This window comes from Bufo bufo, chromosome 6 (assembly GCF_905171765.1).
Source record: "Bufo bufo chromosome 6, aBufBuf1.1, whole genome shotgun sequence".
Lineage (NCBI taxonomy): Eukaryota > Metazoa > Chordata > Amphibia > Anura > Bufonidae > Bufo > Bufo bufo.
The window spans coordinates 342,502,770-342,524,425 of NC_053394.1; the positions used below are offsets into that span (position 1 = coordinate 342,502,770).

The following is a 21,656-nucleotide window of genomic DNA, read 5'->3' on the forward strand; positions in this document are numbered from 1 at the left end:
CCCTATAGTGCCTCCCATAATGTGCCAGTAAAAAATGCCCCCTTAGTGCCACCAGATGCCATAATGCCCCCATAATGTGCCAATAAGAATAAAGGCCCGTTTAGAGCCCCCACTTCCCCTTAGTGCCCCCAAATAATGCCCCTATAGTGCCACCAGATGCCCCATAGTGCCATTCTCCCCTATAGTGCCCCCATAATATGTCAATAAAAAAAAAGCCCCTTTAGACCCCCCAGATGCCCCCATAGTGCTCCTCTCCCCCATGGTGCCGCCCCATAATGTGCCAGTAAAAAATGCCCCTTCAAAGTGCCACCATATGCCCCAATAGTGCTCCACTCCTCCATAGTGCCGCCCTCCCCTATAGTGCCTCCCATAATGTGCCAGTAAAAAATGCCCCCTTAGTGCCACCAGATGCCATAATGCCCCCATAATGTGCCAATAAGAATAAAGGCCCGTTTAGAGCCCCCACTTCCCCTTAGTGCCCCCAAATAATGCCCCTATAGTGCCACCAGATGCCCCATAGTGCCATTCTCCCCTATAGTGCCCCCATAATATGTCAATAAAAAAAAGCCCCTTTAGACCCCCCAGATGCCCCCATAGTGCTCCTCTCCCCCATGGTGCCGCCCCATAATGTGCCAGTAAAAAATGCCCCTTCAAAGTGCCACCATATGCCCCAATAGTGCTCCACTCCTCCATAGTGCCGCCCTCCCCTATAGTGCCTCCCATAATGTGCCAGTAAAAAATGCCCCCTTAGTGCCACCAGATGCCATTATGCCCCCATGTGCCAATAAGAAAAAAAGGCCCCTTTAGAACCCCCACTTCCCCATAGTGCCCCCAAATAATGCCCCTATAGTGCCACCAGATGCCCCATAGTGCCGTTCTCCCCTATAGTGCCCCCCATAATGTGTATAAAAAAAAAGCCCCTTTAGAGCCCCCATGGTGCCCCCCAAATAATGCCCCTATAGTGCCACCAGGTGCCCCCTAGTGCCGTTCTCCCCTATAGTGCCCCCCATAATGTGTAAAAAAAAAAGCCCCTTTAGAGCCCCCATAGTGCTCCTCTCCCCCATGGTGCCGCCCCCCAATAATGTGCCACCTAAAAAAAAAGTACCACCAGATGCCCCATAGTGCCAGCTCCCCCCTCAAAAAAAAAAAAAAAATACACTGATACTTACCTCCATCAGCAGCGATGCGATGCAGGCTCTTCCGGCCTGTGTCCCTGCTGAGTGCTGCCCGTCTCAGGCGCGCGATGATGACGGCCTCTGCGGCCTATCAGAAGAACAGTGGAGGGACACACCTCTCCCTCCCCTGCCGCAGCACAGCACAGGCATCTGTATCGCTGTCGTAAGGACGGCGATACAGATGGATTAGATATGGAGTTGAGCGCTTCCACAATGGAAGCGCTCATCTCCTAGTACTCCTACTGCCCCCCCCGGCCCCCCCCCCCCCCCACCACCGCCGCAATTACATCCAGGGCCGCGCCACCTGTGGTGATCGGCGGTGCAGCCCTGAAAGATAAAAAAAATAATAATTGGGCTGGTTGTTCTAGGGGGGGTCCAGACCCGCTGGACCCCCCCTGTAGGTGCACCACTGCGTGCTCCGTGTCTCTGCTGTCCGCAGCGGGGCTTGGCTGTCATTCACGCAGCGGATGTTATGCACGGCATCCACTCGTGTGAAACAGCCCTTAGGGCTCTATTTACTGTGTGGCAACACCACAATCCATCGGCGCTACTTAGTTACAATTCTGCAGCAGTGTTCCAAAACAGCTCCGTACCTCCGCTGTGATTACAAACAGGAAACAACTTCAAAATGAATATAGGAGCACCGCGCACCTCCACTAAACTTCTATGCGCTGAGGTAGGAGGATAAGATCTGGGAGAAGGATTTACCTTATTCTCTTTGTAGGTCCTCCCCGCGACTGCTAGTAAGTCCGCTTGTGGAGTGGTTTAGATTTTTGTTATTTTTCTTCAGAGGGCTTCAGGGATCAGGGGAAAAAAAATAAAAAAATGTGCTGGATGTAGGCAGACACAAAATAAAAAGCGGATACATATAGAAAATAAAAGTGGCACATATAAATTCCAAATAAAAGACCATATATCTTGTAACACAAAAGGGGTCATCTGTGCCATTGAATGCCCATGCCAAAAGATCTATATAGGCCGTACCAAGAGATTATTGAAGAAGAGAATAAGTGAGCAGTAAGTAGATGACCACCCGCTATTCTAGACATTATAGAGAACAGCATAGAGGTAGGTTTGAGGGCTCCTCATTTTGTGGGGTTGAAATAGTTAAGGTGGACATACGTGGAAGAGATTACATCAAATATATGTCAAAAAAGGAAACACAGTCGATCTTTAACATGGACACAATAGAACCAAGGGGGTTAAACAAAGAAATTGAATTATTTGGGTTTGATTAAATACACTACAGCAGGGTAAGGGTTAAACAGACAAGGACCGCAGCTGATAAAAGATAGACAAAGATGGCACCTAAACGAATCCCTGACGAAGAGCACCGTAGTGCTAGAAACGCGTTGGATAATCTTGTTTTGGTGTCTGAGAGGAACCGTAGCTCTGGTGACGTCACCCGCTCCATTCTGCGAGCGTGAGCGAAATACAAAAGTAAAAGCTGCGCCACCGGCCGGGGCGAGCTTTGTAAAAGATCCTAAAAAGAACTTTGCCTATCACCAGCGGAGATCCCTGAAGCCCTCTGAAGAAAAGTAACAAAAATCTAAACCACTCCACAAGCGGACTTACTAGCAGTCGCGGGGAGGACCTACAAAGAGAATAAGGTAAATCCTTCTCCCAGATCTTATCCTCCTACCTCAGCGCATAGAAGTTTAGTGGAGGTGCGCGGTGCTCCTATATTCATTTTGAAGTTGAGCCCTTAGGGGTCGTTCATACGAACATATTTTGTGTTCTGCATACGGTCCGTATACGGAACCATTCATTTCAATGGGTCCACAAAAGATGCAGACAGCACTCTGTGTGCTGTCCGCATCCGTTGCTCCGTTCCGTGGCCCCGCAAAATTATGAGTACTGCCCTATTCTTGTCCGTTTTGCGGACAAGAATAGGCATTTCTATAATAGGCCTCCTGTTCCGTTAATTGCAGAAGGCACATGAGCGCCATCTGTGTTTTGCAGATCCGCAATTTGCTGTCTGCATCAGTATGTCCATTCCGTAGCCCCGCAAAAAAAATTATAACATGTCCTATTCTTGTCCGTTTTAGGCATTGTTACAATGGAATCTCCCCCCAAAAAACGGATGGCACATGGATGTCATCCATTTTTTTTGCGGATCCGCAAATTATGGACCGCAAAACACATATGGTCGAGTGCATGTAGCCTAACATATACATTTTTTGCTGGACTCCCCCCCCCCCCCCCCCCATGTATAAGTTAAAGGGGTTCTGCAGTATCCTCTGGATAGATCATCAGCATCTGATCGGTGGGGTCCGACACCCAGGACCCCTGCCGATCAGCTGTTTGACAAGGCAGTGGCCTTCTCGCTGTTTACCGCAGGCCCAGTGACGTCACGACTAGTATCAATGGCCTGGGCGGGGCTAAGCTCTGTTCTAAGCTCTGGGCGGTAAATAGCGAGAAGGCGGCGCTACTGCCAGCGCCGCTGCCTTCTCAAACAGCTGATCGGCAGGGGTCCCAGAGGATAGATCATTAGATTAAAAAAACTGCAGAACCCCTTTAAACATAGGGCAAAAACGTAATGTGAACCCAGCGTAAACCTGTTGCGGGCTTTGGAGTCCAGGAGGCGGTCCTATCAGTGACTGACAGCTATCTCTGCATGCACAGTCATGGGGAGAAGGCTGTCAATCACTGATGTATTCCAGCTGTTACCAGGTACCCTCTATGCACAGGAATAGGGGATGACTTAAAGGGGTTATCCCATCATAATGATCACTGTTAAATCTGTTAATGATTTGACAGTGATCATTTTTGTAAATATACTTTATTAACAAATTCCCACCGATTAGGAGAAAATTCATCCCCACTTACCTTATTGTTGTGACTCGGTCTCCCCTGGTTACGACCACCGCTCTTCCGCAAAATCCCGATGGTCGTGCTTGCCCAGAAGACTTCTTTTTGTATCCCGGCGGGCCACTCGCTGTCCTGAACGCGCAGGCTGCCGCGCATGCGCGACGGTGACTTCTTCCCGGCCAGAATAGTACAGAGCTGCGAACGCGCACGCCGGCTCTGTACTATACTGGCCAGAAATAAGTCACATTGCGCATGCGCGGCAGCGTGCGCGTTCAGTCCAGCGTGCGGCCCGGCCGGGAGAAGACTTCAATCAAGATGAAGCCCGCCCCCAGCCAGAATCCAGGAAGTGAACGCGCGGTGGCAGCAGGTAAGTATAAAAACGCAAAGTGGGATAACCCCTTTAAAATCGGTGGGCGTCCTACTACTGAGCGCCTTACCAATCACAACAGGACCCCATATGCTGCGGAGCCCCGAAATGAACAATGCACTGGGTCAGACGTACAAACTGCAGGTCCATTCATCTCTATGGGAGTGCTGTACTTGGCTGTCTCCAGATCCCCCGTAGAGATGAATGGAGTAGCAGTGCACATGCTCGACCTGCTACTCCGTTCATTTTGGGGGCGCTCGACGATGTCCCTGTTCTCATGATCAGTCGGACCCCCACTGATCTAAGGGGGACGCCACGCTTGTGTCACACGGGCGACAGGGCCGCATTGGTCTTTAATCAATGTTAATGGCTGTGAGGTCCCTTCAAAACGGCGCAGTCATTAACAATACAGACTCTCTGAACAGTGCCGCCATTAGTTTAATTACAGCCCGTTGCAGCCCCTTTGGCTGCTCGGTACTGGAACACAGCACAGCCGTATCAGAACCATGCCGTGGCACCTTAAGGCCCCTTGCAGACGAGCATGTGCGTATTCGCTCCGGATGCGTTGCAAATGTGTTCAGTGAAAAATGCGCGATTTCGCAAACAAAGTTATTCAGTTTTGTCTGCGATCGCGTTCAGTTTTGCAATGAGATTTGATGCATTTTGCACGCGCGTGATAAAAACTAAAAAGGTATACAAACATCTCTTATCAACCATCCGTGAAAAACACATTGCATCCGCACTTGCTTGCGGATGCGATTTTCACATGGCTCCATTCACTTCTATGTGGCCAGCGTTGCGTGAAAAATCGCAGAATATAGAACATGCTGCGATTTTCACGCAATGCACAAGTGATGCGTGAAAACCAACGCTCATGTGCACAGCCCCATAGAAATAAATAGGTCCTGATTCCGTGCGTTGATGATGATAGGGGATAACGTGTAAGAAATGGAAAAACCCCTCTTAATGAATGCAATGCAGATTTATACGCAGTGTAAGGCTACATGCACACAAACGTTTGTGTCAGTGTCCGTTCCGTTTTTTTTGCGGATAGGATGCGGACCCATTCATTTCAATTGGTCCGCATAAAATGCGGACAGCACACAGTGTGCTCTCCGCATCAATATGTCCGTTCCGTAGCCCCGCAAAAAAAAAATATAATAAAAACATGTCCTATTCTTGTCCGTTTTAGGCATTGTTACAATGGATCCGCAAAAAAAATAAAAAAAATAAAAACTAGTATCCGTTTTTTGTTTTTTTTGCGGACCGCAAAACACATACGGTCGTGTGCATGTAGCCTAATACAGTAACCGCAAAGGGCATGTGATCTGACAAATCTCATGTATGCTTTGCTTTTTTTTTTTTCTGTGCGGAAATTGATCTGCTGGTTGGATTTTAAAATCTGCAGCGTGTCAAATGTTCGTGCGATTCTGCAGGGTGTTTTCAGAAAATCCACATAAAAAACAAAAACAAAACTGCAATACATTTTTTGCACACAAATCTGGACCATGTGCAGGTACCCTTAAATTGATGTGGTGGCATAAATTAAAGAGTTTTCTATAATCATACACAGAGCAGGATGTTTAAGTATGCAAATAGTTTATTACAGTCCAATGGATAAAAAAAATAATAAAATACAGAAAATGGCATTTTTTGAAGTGTGTACCATTGAGATGGGCCAGTTACAACCCACACGTAACAGTTGGGTTTCCTGGCCCACTCACAATAATCCTTCCAGCACCCACTATGCATTTAATGTAACATGAAGCCTGCGGAGCTCCTTGCGTCCCAGGTTCTCAGCAAGTGGTTGTCCAGTCTCATGGAGATTCCCTTTAATCTTTACTTCCATGTGGTTTGTAGCTCCAGAATCCAATGCAGATTCATTTCTTAATGTTTGTAGACAGGAGTCAGAGCCTCGCCCAGAAATAAATGTATAAAGCCATGTTCACATGGGAAAACTGGATAAAAAAAATAAAATAAAAAAAGTGACCTCTTACTTCTTTAAGGCAGATTTGATGGAGTCATAGAAGCAGAATAACCTCACCAAATTACAAAGCCACAAAAACTTTTCAGCTAGTGCTTTGCTACTGATTTTTCGGCTGTAGATTTTGCTGTGTGAACGTGGCCTAAGAGTACATGATTTGCTGCCTTTAGCCACCACTAGAGGGTACCAATGAGATCAGTTTTTTTTTTTTATCAGAGTTTAATAACAGTAGCTCCCCCTAGTGGTGGCTGCAATATATCTGAAAATAAAAAAAATTAAGTATGATATATTAAAGGGGGTTCTCCTCGACAAGGAACCCCAACTCAAAAACGTATAGGAGAAAAAAAAACCCTGTCACTGGCGCTCTAGTTCCAGCACCGAGCTCCCTGCTCATCGGCTTCCAGTTGGACATGCATCAGCGCTGCGGGTCAAGAAATGGATTCAGTGGCGGCATGTGCAGGCACACTACATGACCACTGCCCTCGAGGGCACACGTCCAGCAGGCAGTAGTAGGGAGCTCAGTGAAAAACCCCTGGACCTTGCCAGCTGTAAATCTGAAAAGGGGTTTCAGTCTCAAAGAGCCCCCTTTAATAAATTAAATTAACGCTCTGAATTGTTAATAAAATGTGGGGGGGGGGGGGGGGGGGGAACAAAAAAAATACAAAAACAAAAACACACCATAGTCGAGATCTGCTCATGGTTGATGGATTGGAGCATTCCTGCCTATAACAAACCGCCTAAACTGCAACTAGATAGACTGACAGAAGAGAGTGGTCCTGTTCAGTGACAGCAAGCTACTAATTTATAAAACTTTACATAGGCAGGATATTAATGCTCAGGATGGGCCGTCAATATCACATTGGTGGGATCCAACTCATGGCACGTTGGCTGTTTGACGGGGCCATGGTGCTCGTGCAAGCGCTGCGGCCTCTTTGCCTCCTGCACACAACCGTGTCCGTTTTTTTGCGGTCTGCAAAACATGGATACCTCCCGTGTGCAATCTGCATTGCCGTGGCCCCTTCAAGCAGTTGGTTAGGCTACTTTCACACTTGCGGCAGGGTGATCCTGCAAGCAGTTCTGTCGCCAGAACTGCCTGCCGGATCCGGCAAAACGCATGCCAACTGATGGCATTTGTAAAACTGATCAGGATCCTTATCAGTCTTAAAAATGCCTGATCAGTCCAAAAAAATAAAAATAATTGAAATGCCGGATCCTTCTTTCCGGTGTCATCCGGCAAAACGGATTCGGCATTTTATTTACAGACCGGAACAACGGATCCGGAATTTTGAATGCCGGATCCAGCACTAATACATTCCTATGGAAAAAAATGCCAGATCCGGCATTCAGGCAAGTCTTTCGTTTTTTTTTTTACTGGAGATAAAACCGTAGCATGCTGCGGTTTTATCTTTTGCCTGATCAGTCCAAATGACTGAACTGAACGGAATGCTCGCCATTCAGAATGCATTGGGATAAAACTGATCAGTTCTTTTCCGGTAGAGTTTTTTTATGCCGGAAAAGAAAAACGCTAGTGTGAAAGTACCCTTAGCGGGAGTGCAGAGTGTTCATCAACCAATCTGATACCGATGGCCTAAACTGAGAATGCTTTAACAGAAGACCAGGAGGGCAACTCAAAAATTTACAGAATCTGGAGATTTATTTACAAATGGGGGAACGCTCTCACATTTTGTTCATTGCAGACACACACTCGTTCAGTATTGAAATGGTAAATGCAGCCACTTCTCATTCACCCCATGACTGAGCAGTTTCTTGTGGGTGTATCTCTAGCCCATTGCTTCAAAAGTGCTCAAGAATTGCCCACACAGGTGATGTACAGAAAAATGGTTTCCCGCGGTGTCTGAAGACAGGCTGTAATTTTAAAATAACTAAAGTAGCTGAGAATACCGAAATATCAGATCTCGACTTAGAGAACCGGAGGAGGCGCAGACTGCGTTTTCTGAAGATATTTAGATCAATAAAATACAATTTTCCATCTAATCGTCTACACAGCAGAGTGGCAAACGCTGGTCAAGTCCAAAGGGATACGTACATTTCATCCAACTACTCGCAAAAAAATAAAAAATATATAAAAAAAATTCTGGATGTTTAAAAGACCTTTGGAAACCATTTAAGACACTTGCAAAGGCGTTTTCTCGTACAAATATACAAACCTAAAAATATACATTTATTTCATAAAAAGTAAGATTTGTAGTTCATGTTTTCACACATCCAAGACGTGCACATGGGAAAAATTCATCATTTATAGAAGTCCGCTACTCCACTCACAATATAACACGGAAAATTGCACAAATAGACAGGCTTCTAAATGCAGAATGTTGTCTGGCGCTAAAAATATAAAATACGGACATGGTCGGAAAATTGTAGCCTCTAGCTTAAAACTGTTGGATTTCTCCACTGTTACCCGTTATATAGTATGTATATTTATAAAAAAATAAAAGGAGGGGGTCCAGATACAGAGGTACACGATACTGGTCTCTTAAATAAATACTGTAGAGAGTCAGCATGGGGAGAAAAAAAATAAAAAATTGCTTGTGTAAGTATCACGCCATCTAGTGGTTATCCTAGAAACTATTCATACAAGATAAAACAAATACATTAAAAGTCTAAGTTGTTTGCATACAGCATCGCTTTATAAAATTAAGATTTTATATTTCGCCTCTTAGGAGAGGCATTACTTTGGGCATCTCTGAAAATAAATGGCACATGGTTACAAGTAATACTGTGGGGTTTTTTTGCTATTTTTTATTATTTTTTTTCTCTCCACTTACTAAGGCCTCTTGCAAACGGCCGTTGTTCGGCCATTCCGTGCATTGGGGACTGCAATTTTCGGTCCCCAATGCACGGGCACCATCCCTGCGGCTGCACCGACGGATCCAGACCCATTCAGCTGGAATGGGTTCGTGATCCGTCCGCACTGCAAAAAAAATAAAAGTTCTATTCTTTTTTTGCGGTGCAGAGGCACAAACAAAAACCCCACAGAAGCACTCCGTAGTGCTTCCGTGCCACACCGGACTGCTGATCCATTTAAGTGAATGGGTCCACAGCTGTGATGCGGTGAGCACACGGCCAGTGCCCGTGGACCAAAATGGATTTGACTTCAGGCTGCCAACCGTCACAAAAAAAAAAATATATATATATAAAAATTTTTTAGCCGGGTAAATAATGAACACTTTGTGGTCACAGAACAGTAATGAACATTCACAGTTTCAAAAAAAGTAAAAGTTTAGAGGAAAAATATATATATACACACACACGAACAGTGTAAAGATAGGAAGCTCAGTTATCGAGAATGAGTCGCCCCCTCCTCCCCACCAAACACTTGACTAATAAACCAAGCGGCAACGTATGCCAAGGACGCTGGGCGAGTCAGAGAAGGTTGTACTATAGTCCTGTGCGAGTGACCTACTCCGAATGCCAGCCGTAGTGATCTTCTACATTGCCGAGTGACCTCTGGTCAATGTGACCAATAAAGTGCAGAGGGGGGTAGCAGCATACTTGCAGAACATGATGCTGTGAGGGCTCACAGAATATGGCCACCCCACCTGTAGTGTCCCAAGGTGCCTCTTCGCCCCTATATCCATTCCAACTACAGAAAAAGCAGCTGGGGATTCAATACAAAATGTAAACAGTAAGTACTGGAAGTCCATAAAAATAAAAAATTACACATATATGACCTGCTATATTATCTCTTTGCAAAGAGCCCCCACACGGGATGAGGGTTTGTGCATTCTTTGCAGACACGGAAATGGATAGGTTCCATCTTGGTCCAGCCTTTCCTTGAGGTAATCAATGCATTCTTATAAAAAAGAAAAAAAAAAGAAAAAAAATAACTCAAGGAAGCACATGGACTCCTTATGTAGCTGAGTAAAAGAGGCACGAGCGTTACATCTGTTCAATCTTTATGTGGCCCTTGGAGAAGGAATCTTGAAGGGCGTTGAGAGCACATCTAGCGGCCTCACGCCTGGCCTCCTCAGCTTCCATTTCCGCTATGCACTGGGTGGCGACATGTGCCAGGATCTGCAATCTGCTGATTTTTGCGCCTTCGATAAAGCAAGGGGGAGAGACAGAAGAAGGAGTTTGTCCGAGCTCGTCTGTGGAGTGGCAAAGACGTTTGTTGGGCAGTTCTGCAGGGGAGCCACCTTCTTCGGCTTTCATGGCAGGGGCCACTTTCTGCATGATGAGGTCGTGACTTACTGTAGCGACAGCATGGATGGGATGTCTGAAGGGGTACAGGAGAGGCATCATGCCGGCAGCCATGGGGGGGACCACCAGCATACTGGGAATGGTCGGGTGCTCCATGTGTGTTATCGAGGAGAACTCGAGTGGTTTCATTGAAGGGATTTCGATTGGCGTGTGATGAACAGGAGCAGGAGGCTCAGGGGTCTTGTTTCCCTTTCGAGAGATCGTATATTGATTAGGGTCCTTTCCATCCTTACGGAGCATGTCAGGTAGGATCCTCCGACGGGCATTGATAAACCAGTTGCAGATCTACAGAAGAGAGGAACAAGGTCAGCTGAGCAAGAAGTCCTACAGCGGTGTATATATATATATATATATATATATATATATATATAAAAATAATATCTCTAGTAACATAGTACATATAAAAAATTATATATAAAATACACACACCACTATTACCCTAAGGCCAGTGTCACACAGGCATGTGCAATATCTGAAAAATACGGTCCATTAATGGCCGGCCATGGTTCATCCGCGAGTCTACTGTCCTGTAGTCACTGCATCATGCGATTATGGAACAGTAGGCCCACAGTCAGGCTGGAACTCACAGCATCATAAATCCCCATGATGCTCCGAGTTTGGGTTAGCCGAGCCACGATCGGTCCGGTAAAATGCATCAGGTGCACAGACCTCATTTTCCAGACTGGACATCCTTATGTGAAACTTGCAATAAGCTGCCCCAACACTACCGGTCGCTGGGCCCCCCACCTATGCAGGCTATAATAAAACAGACTGCATGTCTAGGTGTAGCCGCCACCTATGGATCCTGCTGGTGGACGGTATGGTGAATGGGCAGCCTTAGGGCTCATGCTCACAGCCGTTCCATGCATTGAAGACTGCAACTCACGGTCCCCAATGCACAGGCTTCATCCGTGTGGATTCCAAAGATGGATCAAGACCCATTCTGTTTTTTTTATTTGCTGAATGTAGAGTTTTTATTCTATTTCCTGAACATGGTTATGGGGGGAGGCAATCTGTCCTGAGCCGTTCTTAACAGCATTTAGAGAACTGCTTTACGGCAGCCCCATGGGCCATAGACCCGATGGTCAGGAGGGGACCTCATCGCCTTCTACGAGAGAGTTTTGTAGACATGCTCTGTGACCTATGCAGAGGTCAGGAGGGAGCCGTAAGCCGTGATACCACCTATTGTAAATGATGGATCCTGTTAGTTTTTTTATCTATAGGTGTTATCTGTCATTCTAATCCTGCCCGTAATAAGCCGATAACTGCAGTAATATGATCTGTACAGACCAAGCCCATTATTAGGCTTAGAGGCCAGTGCACAAACTGTGGGATTTTATGGGTTTTGTTTAAATATAGATATTAACATAGAAAATTTCAAACCATCAAAAATTCATAGTTTCAAAAAAACATAAAAATGCAGTTCAAACAATAGATCTTATACCAATAACCCAAATACTTTGACCATGTTGCATCCACGGTCAGAATAGGAGTCTATAAAAAACATTTTTAGCAGTTTTCTATGCAATGGATCAGCGAGAGACATGATGGATCTGCTAAACGGACCAGAGTAGTGCATGCTCCTGCTTCTTCCTACATACCCATGGTCCACAGACTACGTATGAAAAAAACACATGCATGTTCAACACGTAGTGAGCGGTATGCCAACTGTGGCCAATCCATTTATCTCCATGAGCTTCTGTAATGCTGAGGGCTTCACGCCCAACCATTGTACAGCACGTGTAGTAGGTAGGTTAGAATACTTTCACACTAACGTTATTCTTTTCCGTCACCGAGTTCCGTCCAAGGGGCTCAATATCGGAAAAGAACTGATCAGTTTTATCCCCATGCATGCTGAATGGACAGAAATCCGTTCAGGATGTCTTCAGTTCAGTCACTGAATGGCATTTTGGACAGAGGAAATACCGCAGCACGCTGCGGTATTATCTCCGTCCAAAATTCCGGATCAGTTGCCGGCATTAATTTACATTGAAATGTATTAAAAATACCGCAATGCTGGATCCGTCCTTCCGGTCTGCGCATGCGTAGACCGGTAAAAATGTGAAAAAAATTAAAATAATCCGGAGACACGGATCCGTTCTTGCAATGCATTTGTAAGACGGATCCGGATCAGTCTACATGCAGATTGCCGGATCCGGCAGGCAGTTCCGGCGACGGAACTGATTGCCGGATCACTCTGCCGCAAGTGTGAAAGTAGCCTTAGTCCATGGCAAACAGCTAAAGATAGAAGAATCCCATCAGAAGACAAGTGCCGCCTAACCGGAGGACCCACCAGCTAGAACATAGCCACTACTGGTATAGGACATTTGGGGTTGTACCTGCAGCACGGTGAGGTGCGTCTGTCCTGACAAGATGCTTTTCTCCGCTTCCGATGGGTAAGCGTTGTGTCGATGTTCATATAACCAGTCACGCAGGATTTTCACAGACTCTTTTGGCAGATTCCCTCGGCGCTTCCTCTTGGCACCGGGTACTTCCATTTCCACGCTGCTGTCATCTTCTCCGGCGTCACTGTCAGTCTGATGGACGGGTTCCATCTCCTCCATCATGGCGGGTTCTGTGAGGAAAAACACACTGGTTGGAATACAGACAAATGATAGGTACTGTACAGAGGGTAGAAGCAGGACCATCTACCGGCCGTGACAAGGACACCACAGGAGCTCAGCTTAGCCCTCCAAATGGCTGCCTGCAGGGGCTCCACGTGAAGTGCTCATCCTCCACGCATAAGGATAGTCACTCCGGGAAGAAGCCCATTCACCTTTTGTTTCATTAGCACATTCCTCTTGTCACCTCTCCTTGTGTCCAGCACCCCTCCCCCACATCAAACAGAGGGAGTCACTTAAAAGGGTTGTACAGTCTGGACACATGGAGTCAATCGTTCCAGTAGGATCCCTTCCAATGTGTGCATTTTATCTGCACAAATTGACTTAACCTTGGGTATGTGGATTTTGGCTCAGACTCTGCTCCCAAGTCATCTCCATTGATTTCAATGGGAAAACCACCACCCCTACCATATGCCATCAATGTCAGATAGGTGTGGGTACCACGTCTGGGGCCTGCTCCTATCCCCAAAGTGAAGGAAAGATCACCGCACAGCCGTTCTTACGTTCGTTACCATGAAGCGAGCTTCTTCAGAAGTCCTATCGTGGTGAATGGAGAGCGCACCACGTAAGCGTCGCCACTGCTCCATTCACCGCTATGGGAGTGATGGAAATAGCCAAAAGGTGGACGGAGGGTGGCCGCGCAAGCACGGCTGCTCTCTTCACTTTGGGCGGCCCCTATGGAGATAGGTGCAGGTTCCTCCTCTGTGACCCCCTCCGATGAGATTGATGGCATATCCTGGTGATCATTGTTCAAGATCAGACAACCCCTTAAATTTACATACCGCTGGAAAAAAATAAAAAATACCAGCATGAAAAAGACTAAGGGTACTTTCATACTTTCGGCAGAGAAATCCGGCAGGTAGTTCTGTCGCCCGACTGCCTGCCGGATCTGTCAAAACGCATGCCAACTGATGGCATGTCAGATGGATCCGGATCCTGATCCGTCTGACAAATGGATTGAAATGCCGGATCCGTCTCTCTGGTGTCATCCGGAAAAACGGATCCGGCATTTTCTTTTATGGTCTGAGCATGCGCAGACCGCAATGCCGGATCCGTTTTGCTGGAACACTTGGGGCCAGATCCGGCATTAATGCATTTCAAATGGGAAAAAATCTGGCATTCCAGCAAGTGTTGGCCGGAGATAAAACCGTAGCATGCTGCGGTATTATCTCCGTCCTGAAAAGGCAAAAAGACTGAACTGAAGACATCCTGATGCATCCTGAACGGATTGCTCTCCATTCGGAATGCATTAGGATAAAACTGATCAGTTATTTTTCAGTATTGAGCCCCTAGGACGGTACTCAATGCCGGAAAAGAAAAACGCTAGTGTGAAAGTACCCTAAAGCTGGCCAACTATGGGAGATACTGATCGTATGAACGATCCCACCCACTAGACTGCCCATCTAGGGGGTCAGTTTTTTATAAAAACGGACCCCCGCTGCTTCAGCACAATACCAAGTGATCAGCCGATCACACCATCAACATGCAGTTCTCCAGCATGGTGGATGGCGACTAGTGTTGAGCAAATCTGTGGATTCAAGTTCGGCGTACAAGGTTCGGGTTATCTTGGAATTCCGTTACCACGGACCACAAGTTATGGTCCGTGGTAGCGGAATCCATAATGAAATTCTTCGATAACCTGAACCCTGTACACCGAACTTGAAACCACAAATCTGCGTTTTCCCAAACAGTCGGACAGAATCTGCCATTCCAGCCGACTTTAATCTTATGTGTACGGCCACCAATAGTCCATTCTTGATGTTCCAAGGGTCCCCATTGAAATGGGCAGGATCAGAAGCCATGTCAAAAAGTGTCAGAATTTATTTAAAAAAAAAAAAAAAAAAAAAACTGCGTACAGAGGCCAAAGATCTGCATGCACCCCATGGTTGACCATTTACACATAGTACTATGCAATACAATAGTATTAAAAAAATAAATAAAAATATTGCTGCAAAAAAATTAATAAAAAATCTGCATAATTTTATCACAGAAAAAAAATAAAAAATAAAAATAAATAAACCCTCCATGTGAACTTAGCCCAAGATCTGCATGCACCGCATGGTTGACAATACACAACCACATAAAGCCCTGTTCACACCACTGTCACTTCATGGGAGGTTTTTTTTATTTTTCTGTTACTGTAACTTTCTGCACAACCTCCAGCGTCACCCAAACTTCCATAGAGGATGAGCCTCTAAAACAATGGAGAGCCCAGCAGACAATAGAGCGAAGCCCCCCAGCCGAGAAGAAAGCCCCTTCTCCCTCCAAAACAAGCAGAACAAGGGCCTTCCCACCACAAACTCAGGACAGAGCAAATGGATGTCCCCCCCCCCTCCTCTAAAGATGGGGGAGGTGGGCTGTGTACGTGCACGGGGCATGTGGGCACAGGACCTACCTGATGCCTCAGCCCCTGGTGGGAAGACATCTGCAGCCCCAGCCCGATCACACGGGGGCCACAGCAGCACAGGAGTACTTTAGCAACACGGATTTAAAGCCGCGGAGTTAAAGTTCCAGGGATCGGAGGGAACAAAGACACAAGCACATGGCCTGGGACAGCAGCGGCGGGGCCCCCCCATTATACCCCAGCCCCCCCTAACTCCACTTACCGACCACCTCCCTGGTACCGGGGGGACCTGCAGGACGTGGGGGGCAGGGGTCCCCCGCAAAGTAAACTTCTCCTCACTGACAGACTGCTTCTTTGTTTCAAAGAGAAACAGGAACTTGTGCGAGTCTCCCTCCTCCTCCTCCCCCTGCAGCTGTCACTCCGAGCACAGCCCCCCGGCCCAGGGGCAGGTAGGGAGACGTCCCAGGCCGCAAACTTTGCTGGGTGGTCTTTGTTCACACTCAGGCCCCCCCTCCCCTCTCTAGCTGCAATCTATCGCCCCCCGTTATCAGACAGAGACTGTGCAACTGCTGACAAAATGATACAAAATAGCAAAAAATAAATAAATAAAATCCCAAATTCCCCCAAAAAATAAATAAATAAAATAAATAGCTTTTCGCAAAGAAACGCACCAGAAACGCCATGCCCCTTTAACAGCTAGAAAACGCCACCGGGGCCGAGTAGGGAGAGGTACCGGCCGCCAGGGAGAGGACTTACCTGCGAGGAAGAGGCTCATGTCGGGGTCCCCGGTGGTCCAGGTGTAGGTCGCGGTCAGTGTCCAGCTGCCTGCAGGACGTTAGGTGACAGATATAGCAGCTCCCTCTCCTGCTTCCATTCGCAAGGGGCGGGGTGTTATTTGAATGCCGCGCTGTGATTGGCCTTCGCTTTCCAGGAGGGGGCGGGGCCTATAGACAGAGTCAGGTTTCTGTCACTTGTTGTCTTGTGAATGAAACTTCTATTCGTATTTAATTAACTCTATTTGAACCGATGTGCGCGCGCCTTAACCCCTCGCGTGCCAGGGAGGGGGGGAGCCAGGGATTCCCGCCACAAAAGGGGCTTCCTCTCACGTCTGGGTCACGTGGCGTCATAGCTCGGGCTAATTGTACTTTCATGTGGTCAGGCTAGGGGACGATTTCCAGTCATCTTTTTCTGTCAGGGTTAGGGCTTGTATTTATTTTGGACGCCTTCGTGTTTTCTTTTTGGGGCATTTTCTATTGATCTTGTAGCAACCTGCAGCCCTCAAGCTGTTGCAAAACTACAACTCCCAGCATGCTTGGACAGTCTATAGTTATGAACCTACAACAGACATTGATGGGAGTTGTAGTTTTACAACATCTGGAGGGCCGCAGGTTGGGCATCACTGCTGTAGCTCACCCGAGCGCTGTTTAGTCAGTGCTATCTTGGTAATGACTGTTTCATCCCACGAACGGGCGTTTTGCGCCTTCATCGGGTGATCGGTGGCACCTTTACCCAGGCAGATTGTCAGGAACGTTGGTTCCCTATAATCTGCACATCTAAATCCACCTTCAGCAATGAGAACATCTCTCATGACAGGTTCCACATCCAGATATTCATCCTATTCCGATCCCCCTCCTGATTTCTACCAGCATTTTAGACACATTTTCAGCCTTTCAAGCGAAACATGTCAGAAGACATCCACGATAAATATGCAATTGACACGGTTTGGAAGAAATACCAATAGCATATGAAGGTATAGTCACAGTGCTATAGTACATATAGCAACCCAAACCTTACCCATAGAGAGAAGTCAGTGCCACAAAGTCCGTGCTAAGAGTATTACTTTATTATTTTATGTAAAACTTCACAGTTAGGCCTCGTGCACACGACCGTGTCCATATAGCGGTCCGCAAACCACGGACACACAGCTTCCGTGTGCAGTCCGCATTTTTCTAGTCACTAGAAAGGACCGTTCTAGTTCTCAATATGGACAAGAGTAGGACACAGACAATAATTTGCATGACATCAGCCTTTTGCAGACCTATAGAAATGGATGGCCCCCATGTGCAACCCCCAAAAATGTCAGATCAGGCAAGGATGCAAAATATGGTCGTGTGCACGAAGCCTCAAAATAAGAAGAGTCCAGGCTGAAAAGCAGGCGTCCCGGGTTCTCGTCATACACACATATTGGGTGAATATACTACCGACATGAACCCCAAAGAAATGCTACGTATCAATGAAAACATAACAAAGTGCATAGTGCAATGTCTAAGGGTACTTTCACACTTGCGGAAGAGGATTCCGCCAAATCCGGACGCAAACGCATGCACTTGCGAGACGGATCCGTCTCACAAATGCATTGCAATACCGGATCCGGGATTTATTTTTTTTCTCCTTTTTAAAGGTCTGCGCATGCGCAGACTGCAAAACCGGATCCGTTTTGCCGGAACACTTGGGGCCTGTTCCGGCATTAATGCATTTCAATGGAAATTAATGCCGGATCCGGCATTCTGGCAAGTGTTCAGGATTTTTGGCCGGAGAGAAAACTGCAGCATGCTGCGGTATTTTCTCCAGCCAAAAAACGTAAGAGGGACTGAACTGATGCATCCTGAACAGATTGCTCTCCATTCAGTTTTATCCCGGTATTGAGCCCCTAGGACGGAACTCAATACTGGAAAAGAAAAACGCTAGTGTGAAAGTACCCTACATGAGAACTATACTAATACCAACCCATAAACAGCGACCACAGAGATGCCGTCCACGCCGATGAACGTTTCGGCCAGAACAGCTTTCGTCTGGGGTTGAGGAAGTTGCTGGTTTGCAGAGTATTGAGCATCTTATATAGGTCACCTTCACATACCGGGGCACATTTACTAATGAACTTGCGACTATTTAGGCGTAAAATAGTTGCAAGTCCCCTTTTGAACTTGCCACACGACAATATTTTGTCACACCACCAGTTTTACTCTGTATCCACTAACTGGGCGGGAGGGGGACGGGGTCGTGGCATATCAGGGGCCGGGACTCCATTCCCAGCAAATTTACACCAAAAAAATAGAACATGTCCTCTACTTGTCCGTTTTACGGACAAGGATAGGACTGTTCTATTAGGGGCCATCCGTTCCGCAAAATGCAGAACGCACAAGGCCGGAAGCCATGTTTAACAGATTAGCAATTTGCGGACCGCAAAACACCCAACGGCCGTGTACATGCGTAAATGTTGAACAAAAAACTACACCAGCCAGGGGGCTAGTCTAGTTTTTACGCCAGGCGGAAGGACTGCCACATATGCACCTAATTTATGACGAGGGGCACGCAAGGGGGAAACTAAGGCCGACGTAAAAAGCCAGTCGTAGTAAATGTGCCCCACTGAGCATTGGATCAGTATTTTGCATCACTAGTTGGAAGCCTAAACCATGGAAAGATTTGTGCCTCTGCCATGTTTTGGACCACTCCTGGTCTTGGTTTGGAAATACTGACCAAATACTGACCGTGTGAAGGTGGCCTGGGAGTGACCATTTGTGCAGGCAGTATACTGGAGCGAATCACTGGAAGTAAATGGACTGGTCCCTATAATTGCAACAGCATGTCGGTGTCAGGTTCAGGGCACATTCCTGGGTTCATGCCGGAGTGTGAAGGTTGAGCCTCTTGCATCCTGATTTCTCCGGGACCTTGGTGTTCTCCATCACACAGTAGTAGTCGTTTTACGAACAAATGCAGCTTTCTACATAAACAGGACTATTTCCTAGAAGATTCTTCATAATTGTGTACCCATAAAAGTTACTGGAAAGTCTGCGGCATATCCCCCACATGTGAGCGCACCCGTGGGATGCATTTACACAGCTATTTTGTGACTTTTTAGCCCTTATAGTGGTGTTTTTAGTGCGTTTTATGCTGGACCACTAGAGTATAAGAAGATTCTGGGGTGGGTTTGTTTCTGACACAAAAGTGTACGGATAAACGGCGACACTGGTCGTGACCAGGATCACAGAGTAGCGGAGATCCCCTAGAAATGAATGAGATCGCCGAGCAAGTTGCAAAAAAATCCAACACTTAGGGCTCATGCACACGGATACTGGCCACGTGCATTCCGTATATTACAGAACGGCTGGCCCCTAATAGAACAGTCCTATCCATGTCCGTAATACGGACAATAATAGGACATGTTCTATTTTTTTTGCGGAACAGCCATATTGATACGGAATGCACACGGAGTAAATTCAGTTTTTTTATGCGGACCCATTGAAGTGAATGGAACCACATAGGGACTGCCAAAAAAAATAAAAACGGCACAGAAATGGAAAAAAATATATGTTTGTGTGCATGAGCCCTAACTGCTGGATTTTTTGCAGCTTGCGCTACAATCCCATACATTTCTATGGGATCACCTCTACTCTGCTATCTTGGCCGCGACCAGTGTTACCGTGTAGCCGTACCCAAAGGTTTAGGCTGAGACAACCCGATTTGAACCTGCTTCCATGTACTCCCTATATCCTACGTCCTATACGTACATTACTAGTGATATACAGGGACAGTATAGTGTAGATATGGAGAGCAGAAGCAGCAGATAACACCAGGTAGTGGAAAAGTCAGGATCTACAGGGCAGCGCTTAGGGGGATGGGGGCCCATTTGTTAGTCATTGAATGACAAAAAGTCTCTTCACTGAAAGGATTAGCAGAGCAGATTCCTTTAGAAAAGATAGGAAATTAACCCATTCTCTACCATTAGGCCAGACAAGATGTTTGTGTGTGTGTCTGCTCTTTGGCATCTGTCACCAGGGCCCCTGCGAGATCATTTTGCACGGCAGAAAATCCTTTACCTGTCCGATTGTGGACATTAGGTTTTTCTGCTATTTTCCAGACAATCCATGGACATTGCTGCGGAGTATGTTAGTGCTATCCACATATTGGGAAAGTAATAAATCATAAATGTTATTGCAAAAGATCCCCCCCCCCCCCATACAATCAATTTCTTATCTCTCATAATACATTAAAACATAAATAGTATAACAATAATTCTGAACAACTGCATAGGAACTGTAACACCTGTACGCATATATGTGCCCCTTGGGACTGGGACATTGATGCATATCGCCAGGTTAACAGAGCCCCTCAAGTGAACAGAGGGCACCCGTGCCATGTCCAGCAGTCCCATAGCGGTGAATGGAGAGGTGGCTGAGCCCTCTCTTTTCACTGCTGTGGGACTTCCGAAAAAAGCCAAGCGTGCCCGGTCAGCTATTTTCTGAACTCCCATAGCGATGAATAAAGAGCAGGCCGCGTATGAGCGGTGTGATCTGCTTCACTTCAGGGGCCCCTTTCGAGTTTGGACCTGCACCTATCTGACACTGATGGCATAGCCTAGCAATATGACTTCAGTGTCCCAGATGGACCAACCCTTTTGACTATTGTAAGGACATGGCCACATGGCGCGGACGTTCTGCGGTTGGAACCAAATAGTTTCTTTGTTTCTGCATTCATTGGTAATGGCTGAACGCTAATCCGTAAAACGGCGTGGCCATTAACAATCAACACAAAATCAACCATTGTTCTAGCTAGTTAATGTGATGTCGCTGCGGCTTGTACGGCAGCGTGGTACTCAGCCACAGAGCAGCCGTGTCCCAACTGCAGTATGGCCGAACCATAAATAACCAGCGAGTGACAGAAGCGCGGGTGTCGCACGTCTGCATGACGTCTACGGCCCCTGTAGTGTGGATTGGGAGGTACATTTCTGCCACTCTTTGTTGTTGCCATATTATATTTGGTGTACGTATCCACATGTATATTCCCCCAGCGCTTCCCCTTTACTGTCCGTGACCAGACCGTTTCACCCTCGTATCTGTCCTTGTATCTGTCCTTGTATTGCTTCTTCATGTTTTGTTCTGTTTTAGGTAAATTTTAATATCACGATGAATACAAATTTTTTCAGTTGATGAAGTCGTATTGTTGACGACTTCTTCCATAGCTGCATTTGTGATTGAATATTAGTGTAGCCTGCAGCGACATTCTTGCTCTCAAAATCACTAGGAACCCAATAGAAACCTTGATGGACCTCAGTTGGGTTCTACTTGAAAGCGTATATCACCATACCAGTCAAGTCTATTTTAAAGGGATCTTCCCACAATTAAAACGTATCACC

The 21,656-nt window shown here is 46.6% G+C and overlaps 1 protein-coding gene across 1 annotated transcript; it reads right to left on the reverse strand.

Annotated features, from left to right (window-relative positions):
* Positions 1-3,821: 3,821 nt before the first annotated feature.
* TGIF2 (TGFB induced factor homeobox 2) lies at positions 3,822-16,337 on the reverse strand. Its single transcript, XM_040438487.1, has 4 exons — positions 16,280-16,337; positions 12,898-13,133; positions 10,284-10,843; positions 3,822-3,885 (listed from the first exon to the last, which is right to left on the reverse strand). Exons 1-4 carry the CDS (start codon positions 16,296-16,298, stop codon positions 3,822-3,824), a joined length of 879 nt encoding a protein of 292 aa, XP_040294421.1. The 5' UTR covers positions 16,299-16,337.
* Between the last annotated feature and the right edge of the window lie 5,319 nt (positions 16,338-21,656).